We start from the raw sequence: 11,024 nt of genomic DNA on the forward strand, positions 1-11,024 counted from the left end.
GTGGCCGATGGAGTTTTATGTTGGGAAATGTGAAATTATCCATTTTGGTAGGAAGAATAGAAAAGCAGAATATTTTTTTTAAAAGTGAGAGACTAAGAAGGTTGGTAGTCAGAGGGATTTGGGTGTACTTGTACATGAATCACAGAAAGTTAACATGCAGGTACAGCAAGTAATTAGGAAGGCAAATGGTATGTTAGCCTTTATTGCAAGGGGGTTGGAGTATAAGAGTAAGGAGGTCTTGCTGCAATTATATAGGGCTCTGGTGAGACCACAACTGGAATACTGTGTACAGTATTGGTCCCCTTATCTAAGGAAGGATATACTTGCCTTAGAGGGGGTGCAACGAAGGTTCATTAAATTGATTCCTGGGATGAGAGGGTTGTCCTATGAGGAGAGATTGAGTAGAATGGGCCTAAACTCTCTGGAGTTGAGAAGAATGAGAGGTGATCTCATTGAAACGTATAAAATTCTTAGAGGGCTTGACAGGGTAGATGCTTAGAGGCTGTATTCCCTGGCTGGAGAGTCCAGAACTCGAGGTCATAGCCTCAAGATAAGGGGTCGGCCATTTCGGATAAGAAGAGGAAAAATTTCTTCACTCGGAGGTTTGTGAATCTTTGGAATTCTCTACCCAAGAGGGCTGTGGATGCTCAGCCGTTGAGGATATTCAAGAGTGAGATCGATAGATTTATGGACACTAAGGGAATCAAGGGATATGGGGATAGGGCGGGAAAGTGGAGTTAAGGTCGAAGATCAGCCATAATCTTATTGAATGGCGGAGCAGGCTCGAGGGGCTGTATGGCCCACTCCTACTCCTATTTCTTATGTTCTTAATAAGAATGAAATAATCAAAAAAATACTTAAAATATTAAAAGCAGTTGTAAAATTTTAATCAAGCTATTAAATGTTGATGTTTTCTAAAATAAAAGAAACATTAATTTAAAAAAAACACTTTAATTTGTTCTCAAAATATGGGAAACGCTCGCAAGGCCGCATTTATTGGCCATCCCTAGTTGCCCTGAGAGGTGGTGTTGGGCCTCCTCCTGAAATGCTACAATCCTTTTGGTGATGGTGGCCCCATAATGGTAACAGGTAAGGAAATTCCACGATTCTGAACCGTAGACAATAAAGGAACAATGATATATGTCCATGTCAGAATGGTGTGTGACTTGGAGGTGATGGTGTTCCCATAATATTGCTACTCTTGTCCTTCTTGGTGGTAGAAGTCACAGCCCATACCAGCCTACAGCAGAACCTGGATAACATCCAGCTTGGGCTGTAAGTAGTGGATAACATTTGCACCATATAAATTCCAGTCCATTACCATTTTGAACAAGAAAAAAAACCAACTACCTCCCCTGACATTCAAAAGCACCATCATCATTGAATCTCCCAACATCAACAACTTGAGGTCACTATTGACCAGAAGTTTTCCTGCACCAGCCATATCAACACAATGACTACACAGAAACTGGGCACTCTGTGGCAAGTGGCTCACCTCCTGACAACCTCAAACCCTCTCCACCATCTACAAGGCTCAGGTTAGGAGTGCAACGGAATACTTACCACTTGCCTGGATGTGTGCAGCTGTAATAACACTCAAGAAGCTCGACATCAGACAGAGCAGTAAAAGAGTTAATTTTTTTTTAAATGTTAATGTTATTGAAGGTTATTTATAGTGCAGTGACCTGAATCAGAGTGGTAATGTACTTTGGTGAAACTGCTTTGCATTGATGTGAAAGTGGCAATATAACTTCACTGTAATATATCTTTGTTTAGACTTCTGGGCAGGACGTACAGTTAAAATCAGTTGATGTGGACAAAATGTAGGCAAGTTGCGTTGGCTTTTCATGTGTTTAAGAATAATCCTAAAATTATAGTAAAGTTCATGTTATTTGGGTTTGATTATTTGAAATGGCCACTATTACACAGAAAATTTTCACTTTTAATATCTCATTCTGTTTCCAATCCTGTTCAAGAAATCTCATTTGGCTCTGATAATGACATCATTTAACTAGTAACATTCTGTTCTTATTCGGCTTTATTTCAGCAGCGAACCCAATGAGACAATCAATGATCCGGAACAGCAGAAAGAGGGATCCGCGGTACAGCAACCGAAGAAGAGTCAAACTGGACTCCTCCGGAGGGTCGCTGCCCTAAGCTTGACATGTATGCTCAAGCTGACAGGAGATGCGTCAACGCCAGATTCATCAGCCGCACTCACAAGACAGTCCAGAATGTCACCCGAGCACAATGCAACGCCATTGACGCTCTCAAGACCAACCGCAACATCGTCATCAAACCAGCAGACAAAGGAGGAGCCATCGTCATACAGAACAGAATGGATTATTGCAAAGAAGCATACCGACAACTGGACAACCAGGAACACTACAGGCGGTTACCCGCAGATCCGACCAAAGAACACGCCCACCAGCTCAACAAACTGATCAAGACCTTCGATCCAGACCTTTAAAGCATCCTACATGCTCTCATCCCACGTACTCCCCGCGTGGGAGACTTCTACTGCCTCCCAAAGTTACACAAAGCCAACACACCCGGACGTCCTATCGTATCAGGCAACGGAACCCTGTGTGAGAACCTCTCTGGATACGTCGAGGGCATCCTGAAACCCATCGTACAGGGAACCCCCAGCTTCTGTCGCGACACTACAGACTTCCTACAAAAACTCAGCACCCACGGACCAGTTGAACCAGGAACACTTCTCACCACGATGGACGTCTCGGCACTCTACACCAGTATCCCCCACGATGACGGCATCGCTGCAACAGCATCAATACTCAACACCAAAAACAGCCAATCTCCAGACGCCATCCTACAACTCATCCGCTTCATCCTGGATCACAATGTCTTCACCTTCGATAACCAGTTCATTACCCAAACACACGGAACAGCCATGGGGACCAAATTCGCACCCCAATACGCCAACATTTTCATGCACAAGTTCGAGCACGACTTCTTCACTGCACAGGACCTCCAACCAACGCTATACACCAGATACATCGACGACATTTTCTTCCTATGGACCCACGGCGAAGAATCACTGAAGAGACTACACGATAACATCAACAAGTTCCATCCCACCATCAAACTCACCATGGACTACTCCTCAGAATCGGTTTCTTTCTTGGACACACAAATCTCCATCAAAGACAGGGACCTCAGCACCTCACTCTACTGCAAGCCCACGGACAACCTCACGATGCTCCACTTTTCCAGCTTCCACCCTAACCAAGTCAAAGAGGCCATCCCCTATGGACAGGCCCTGCGAATACACAGGATCTGCTCAGACGAGGAGGAACGCGATGGACACCTACAGACGCTGAAAGACGCCCTCGTAAGAACGGGATATGATGCTCGACTTGTCGATCGACAGTTCTGACGGGCCACAGCGAAGAATCGCATAGACCTCCTCAGAAGACAAACACGGGACGCAACCAACAGAGTACCCTTCGTCGTCCAGTACTTCCCCAGAGTGGAGAAACTACGCCATGTTCTCTGCAGCCTTCAACATATCATCGATGACGACGAACACCTCGCTAAGGCCATCCCCACGCCTCCACTACTCGCTTTCAAACAGCCACCCAACCTCAAACAGACCATCGTTCGCAGCAAATTACCCAGCTTTCAGGAGAACAGCATCCACGACACCACACAACCCTGCCACGGCAACCTCTGCAAGACATGCCAGATCATCGACACAGATACCACCATCACACGAGAGGACACCACCCACCAGGTACATGGTTCATACTCCTATGACTCGGCCAACGTTGTCTACCTCATACGTTGCAGGAAAGAATGCCCCGGAGCATGGCACATTGGCGAGACCATGCAGACACTGCAACAACGGATGAACGGACACCGCGCAACAATTGCCAGACAGGAGGGTTCCCTCCTAGTCGGGGAACACTTTAGCAGTCAAGGACATTCAGCCACCGATCTTCGGGTAAGCGTTCTCCAAGGCGGCCTTCGAGACACACGACAACGCAAAATCGTCGAGCAGAAATTGATAGCCAAGTTCCGCACCCATGAGGACGGCCTCAACCGGGATCTTGGGTTCATGTCACGCTACACGTAACCCCACCAGCAGGGGAAAAAAGTTATCTGTTTTTAATACAACTGGACATTCTCTCTCTCTCTCTCTGCCTTTTGGGTCTCTTTCTCTCTCTGGCTTTGTAATCTGACCCATTTTGTATTCAGTATATTGGGATGTACTGTTTTCCGTGGCTAACCTGTCTGAACACCAACGACACCTTTGATTGGTGTGATCGTGTCCCAGCCTAATATAAGATATGCGATTTGAGAACCTTTCACTCACTCACCTGACGAAGGAGATAATGTCCGAAAGCTTGTGATTTTCAAATAAAACTGTTGGACTATAACCTGGTGTTGTAGGATTCCTTACATTTGTCCACCCCAGTCCATCACCGGCATCTCCACATCATCTTATCATGAGTTCAAGACATTCAGATATAACTTAGGCTGAACTCACCAGTATGCTCATGCTCTCATTCACTTATTCATGTTCATTAACACACAAAAAAATGCTCCAATTCATTCACATGCTATCAGGTCAGTAAAACTAAACGGTCTGCATCAATGCAAACAATGTGAAGTGTAATTCAGATGTGAAACCACCCAAAGCACATATAAGTAAAAGATACAATCTAACAAAGCTTCGACTTTACAATCCATTGCAGCAAAATTAAGTTTAAAAATTGCTGCTGTTCCAAGCTACATTTTTTTTTAAATTGTTAAAAGAGCCAATTTTCTGTCAGCATTAAGGTTTAATCAGCATTAGAACACTAGTGAGTGATGCTCTTCTGATGCAGGCAATTATACATCTATAACAACTTACAATTTGTAAAGTGACTTACAATAGCCCAAGGTGATTCAAAGAGAAATAGATGACAAGGAAGAAGGAGGAGAAAGAAGAGGAGAAAGAAGAGGAGGATGAAGAAAAGAGGAGGAGGAAGAAGTGGAGGAGGAAGAAGAGAAACTTTCATTAAATAGTGCTTTTCGTGTCCTCAGGACATCCCAAAGTGCTTCACAGCCAAGGAAGTACCTTTGAAATGTCGTCACTGTCATAATGTAGAGCAGTAACCAAAAGCATAGTTGAAAAGATAGGTTTTGAGCAGGATATTGTGAGGAGCTTTTAAAGATGTACAGAAAAGTAGCAAGGCGAAGAGGTTTATGGAGGTAGTTCCAGGGAATTGGTCCAAGACGGTTGAAGGCACTGGCACCAAAGGTGGAGCAGAGAGAAGCTGGCTGCACAGTCAAAAACTGAAGAGTATAGACAGGGATGCATGGCTGGGGGACATTGCAGAGGTAGGGAAGACTGAAGCCAGGCAGGGATTTATAAATGAGGATGAAGATTTAGAATTCAGTGCTTTGGAGAACAGGGAGTCAATGGAGGTTGGCAAATGCACTCTACCATTACCTTTATCTATAATTAAAGCTAAATTCTAGTGTACACGTTGAACTAATTTCCTCAAACATTTGGTAGCCATATCCGAATTATACGTCTATATAGAATTTTCTGGTTGAGTCAAGATTGTTCTTTTTGTGGTAGAACTGAATAGGAAAGAACTATTGTGTTCATGTGACTTAAGGAGTTTTTTTGTTTGGTGTTTTCCTCTACTGAAGCTGAGTTAAGCTGAGGTATGTTCTACAGACACTAACCAACTTCCAGCATCTCATCTCAAGTTGCTGTTCGTAATGTGTGAGCCTAGACAACAAGTGCTGGCAGGCTTCCCTGACCATTGGTGGCATCACAGCTGAGCCCAATCCTATCCTCACCCAACATTCATACAATGCACTTTCCAACATGGGTCACTGGATCGTTATCAAGAGCAGGAGTTCCCTTTCTCTGGTTTTCTCTTCTCAAGCCCAGGAATGTGAAGGCAAATCACCACATCATCTGAGATTAGCTAACAGACTGGAGATTGGACCTTGGGCATTTGAGGTCTGTATGGCTGAATTGCACACCAGGCAGTGCAATTCCGACTAAGCCAGATCAAGACGGCTATAAAGTAGTATTGATGGTACAAAGGGATGACACAAGTTAATCAGATTTCTGTACATTGGACATGGATGGGACAACTGCGGCTGTGTAATTGGATCCGAGTTTCTCTGTCATGGGAGCGGATGGTACATTGAAATTGAGTAATTGGAACAGGATTTATGTGTAATGGGAGGACTGGTGATAAATTGGGATTGTGTGACTCGATATAACGGGAAATGGATGATACTTTGCGATTTGACCCTTGCATTAAACAAACAGTTATTAATCATTTATGTGGTTTACTTTTCGGTGTTATATTATTTATCGCTTTAATTTTGTCGCTTTATATTTAAATGTTTCGAAATGATGTTATGATGTTATGTTGACTCATCCTTCGAACCGATTATCGCACGGAACCAGATAACCATTTCAAACACGGTGAGGAAACTTTTTTCCCCAAAAAATTCAAATCCTGGAAAGAGCTGCAGTAACAGAGTTCTGCCAGCGAGAGGCAACATTCGCTACAGGTTAGCTCTGGGATTTATATATTTTTTGAAATCCGATCACGCGAACTCGGGGAGTTCTGCGGATGAATGAACTTTGTGTTGCATCTGAAGAACCTGGGTACGGTTGGTTTTCTGGAGTCTCCCTTTTCCCTTTATTCTCTGCTGTGTTGGATGAGTTTGGGGCACTCATATATAAAGCCTCGTTCATCTGACAAAAATGACTCGTGGTGGGTTCACTTGAGTGCATAATGTTACACACCTATCACTTTAATTAATGTTCTCAGTTAAAGCAATGCTGATTCACTGTCACTCCATGGAAAATGTCCCAAGTTAAACGACTTGTTTTACACTCCTATCGACCCTTTTACCTACCTGCAACACCGAACGTGCTATTTAAAGTTTGGCCTACTTACAAAATACGATGTGAAATCATCGATAATGTTTCCAAAACCTGTATGACTTGGTTCGTGAAAATTGCCAATAGGTCCAGCAGATTTATTCACATTATAAAGGACGCTGCTGGATCGCCCGTGATCTCTTTATTAAACAGATAAAGCATTCAATTGGGCGTAAATCGGAATAAATGGATCCAGTACAATTAGTTTGGAATAAAATGGTCTCTTTTTTAAAATCATAGGGTTGAATAGTGAGTGACCACACTATGGGAGTGATGGCTTGTGCATCAAAGCCCACACTTGCCCCCAATTTCTCTCTATTCGAGTTTTGTGTCGTTTTTCAGAAGCCCCTGTGATGCGGGGAGTGCCGTCCTTAAATTGTGCCCAGCTCCGATGAGTTTAAGACCCTGGTGAGATAAGAAGGCAGTTGTGGTGTGTCGGGAAGGGGGGGGGGGTCTTGTCTGGATCAGGGCCCGCAGTCTGATTTAACGTAGATCTGGCTTTAATCAACAATACTGGGCAACATCATCCCCTTTATTGACTTCATCTGAACCATTTAAAATACCTACACGCTTCACCTATCCTTAGTTTAGTATGGAACCACACGTAATGAAATAAGTTCTGCAGCCTTTAAAAAGAAATTAAAGTTGAAAGTACATGATGATGACCATTTCGTTGGTCATAGAAAGATATTACAATACATAGAAACCTTTACTTCAGTGCTATTCGAAGTCACTTAGCAGTCTGTGATGTTTAGCAACTATTTAAACACCCTCTGTATCTACAGAAACCTTTAAAAATAACCACTACTTTACACTCGCGCACTCAATAAGCACTAATGTCACGTTTGTTCTTACAAAGACTCCCATGAAAAGTTTCGTGAAATCCATCTTTTCTGAAAATCCCCGGAGCTGGCCCTTTTCGTCCTCCGCGACATTTTGAGAGCGGTATTCCCAGTGTAATGCAGCGAGCTCGGCATGTTTTTGTTTAAATCGCTTCACAAAGCATTTTAATCAGCCAGACAGTGTGCGGGAGCCACGGTTTGATCCGGACACATTACAGGGCTATTTCCCCCCTAAGAGAACATGGGTTAAATCACAAGGGAGTGGCGGCGGGGGTGTCAGTAAACCGACTCGGAGCCTCCCCCTCCCCTCACACACACACAAAGGGATCAATTTCATGGATCCCGATCACTGAGACGGGCAGAGATCGGCTGTCACTCCACTGTTTCAATTTAAACATGCTGTATTTAATATTCTTATCTCTTCCAACCAATATAACAACCACCAGGCACAGTTAACCTCCCCCTCCACAACCAAAGCCGACCACATTACAGCTGTAGGGCACATGTGTGTCAATGTCAGTTTCCAAGAATAAACTCGCTTCTTCCCAACATTTAAAATCGGTCGCTCCGTTAAGGTTTCGCTTTCCTTCATCAACCGATTTTTTTTTTTTGGGGGGGGGGGGAAGGTAGGGTCGTGGTGGTGGATCGAAGTGCCCTCAAAATGCGAACTCACTGAGTTAATCTTCGATTAAAACTACCGACAGATAATTTCAATCCATAGAACTGCCAGAGATTATATACTATGTAGAAAAGTAGGACGCAACAAAGTTCAAATCAGACAATTATGTGTACAGATAGGAGAAATAGAGTTCTTGGAAAACTTTATTTCTTATTTAGATTCGAAAGATGAAAAGATTCATGTGATAACTGAACGAATAGATGGAACACAGGAAGGTAAAGTCTGTAAAAGCAAGGGATTGTTGTGAATTGGACCTTGAGAAGAGTTTTAAATGGTGCAGCTAAAATACAACTATTATGCTGAATTCCACCAAAGCAGATATATTCTTTATAGGGGCTCCTGTCCCACGTCTACTGAGATTACAGTTTGCATGAAATACTTTCGCACTAAATTCTGAAGGAGTGAACTCATAGAAGTGAAAGAACAATGTTAAGGAAAAAAGTTAAATGACATTGGGGAAATTAAAAAACTAAATGCATTATAGGAGGAAAGTAGTCTCAGATTGGGAGAGGTAAGATAGATGGGCTCAGTGATAAAGCCATCTTATCAATGTTCTGTTTCAACTCTGCAAACACACACACCAAACAAAGTAAAATAAACACCGATGTAGCAGGAGAACAATACTGCATCCACTCTACAGCATTCTGCTGTCAAGAGCAAACAATGTATAGTAACAATAAGACTATTTTCAACACCAATTTAACGTTTTATGTTCACCCATAATAGATACCTCTCATTCATTTTCATATATATCTCTTCATTAAAAGCAACAGACCAGAGGGGAGGTGAACACTCACCTGCATTTTCGGGGTCAGGGGGATTACAGGTAAATATTAAGCTCTTGAGGTTAATCAGAGTTCTTCTATTGGAAAGCAGTGTGCTGGATACAACCAAACTCTCAGGATGAAGAAGCCAACAGAGTCACCACGAAGCAGTTGGTTCTCAAGATTCCAGGGCAGTAAGAGGAATGGAGCTGGCTTGTGTGAGCATGTTGCACCTGTTATTGAAACTCTTTCAGGTTTAGATCCATAACTCCACACCAACACCAGCACATAAAGAGATCCGCGCTCCTCTGGCAGTCGTTTCAATCCTTTAACTCCTCTCGTTCTCACTTCCCCCTCACGCACATTTGGCCGTGCTCTCTCCCTTTTTACTGCTTGTTAATTTTTTTCTGCAATTCTGGTACTTTTCGACCTGTATATCTTTATTCTACTTTTGTCTTATTACTGAAGTGAGTTTTTGGTTTTGCAAGCTTTTACTTTTGTTTCGTATTTTAATTTTAATTAATGTTATTGTACCTTCCCTCTGGACACAGGCTATTTTACCTGAGGGACAGCGCTATTATTTTTTTTCAAATCGAGTGTCACTTCATCAATTCCGTGTTGTTTGTGTATTGTTGTATTGCCAGCCTTGTCTGTCAGAGCCCGGGTCGGTTGTAACGCGGTTCAGCCATTTCACGACCGGCTGTCACATGAATTGCTGAAGAAAATGCTGAAAACGTGAACCCACTTGAAACAAATCACAAGGCTCACACAAGTACCTTCTCTCCCCGGCGTTTGATTTATTTAATAACCTTCTCCACCGGCAGCAAATCGATTCAATCCCCACTTCCAATGCTCCCAGCTGCGATCACTCGGATCTCTTCTCGAGTTCCCAGTTTCCACTAACTGGCTATTTTGGTCCACACATGCACCCCTCAGTTTGACAAAGTAACACATCCAGCAGTCAAAGAGTGCGTTGAACCGACGGCCACTCTCAGCCGGGGGCAGGTATATCTCTCAAATGCACTTACAGATGAACGTACAAACTTCTGCAAAGTATCGCAAAAGTTTTCAAAAACTTTTTTTTTGTATTTAAAAAGAAATTCTGCCTTATCAGGCTGGCGCTTTTTTTCTCTCTCTCCACCCCTTTGGATTAGTGGAAGCTCGGCTCGTTTCTGCTTGATCTTTGTGCAGGAGACGTTGTCCTCGTCTTCGCTGCCTATGTGCCGAGGTCCGGTGGCTGGAGGTCAAGCTGCTTAAGTTGAGCAGGCTCGTTTCGCAAAGCACTGCTCCCGGAGTCCGACTTAACACTGCTACCTGAGACAGAGACCCGCGCCTGCGCACTTGTCATCCCTGCCGCCCTGCGCACAGCCCAGTGACAGGTTAACGCCTTAAAGCGAGACTGTCCCGGATCTCAAATAAAGTAATTTACAACAAAGCAAATATAGTTTTACTGTAAAAGCTTAATAATAAACGCTAGAGGGGAGGGGGAGTTAGTATTGATACATTTTATTGGGGTTAAAACTGCAAAAGAAGATCAAGGAAGTTTAGAGTTTCCGAGTTTCGGGGTACTCTATTTTAGGTATTGGGCGTGTTTTAACGTTGTGCACATTCTCCCCAACAAAATAAGCAGGAAATGATACGTGAATAAAGCAATTAAAAGCAAAATTAAAAACACTTCACCATCACACATGTCTCTAGTCATCCCCTCCGCCACACACACACACTGCCTGTCCTGTGCCACCCACATTTCCTAAATCATCCCATGTTTCGGTTACCTCTTCAGCGCCCATAGCCGAGTTTTCAGACTTGATTTT

The 11,024-nt window shown here is 43.4% G+C and overlaps 1 protein-coding gene across 1 annotated transcript in view; it reads right to left on the reverse strand.

Moving 5' to 3' along the window:
* wnt5b (wingless-type MMTV integration site family, member 5b) overlaps positions 1 to 10,529 on the reverse strand; it is a 97,983-nt gene extending 87,454 nt beyond the window's left edge. The window contains exon 1 of the mRNA XM_067999699.1: positions 9,244 to 10,529. Within this exon, the coding sequence (XP_067855800.1) occupies positions 9,244 to 9,249 (6 nt within the window). The 5' untranslated portion in view covers positions 9,250 to 10,529. The remainder of the gene's footprint in view (positions 1 to 9,243) is intronic.
* Between the last annotated feature and the right edge of the window lie 495 nt (positions 10,530 to 11,024).

Source organism: Heptranchias perlo, chromosome 18 (assembly GCF_035084215.1).
Source record: "Heptranchias perlo isolate sHepPer1 chromosome 18, sHepPer1.hap1, whole genome shotgun sequence".
NCBI lineage: Eukaryota > Metazoa > Chordata > Chondrichthyes > Hexanchiformes > Hexanchidae > Heptranchias > Heptranchias perlo.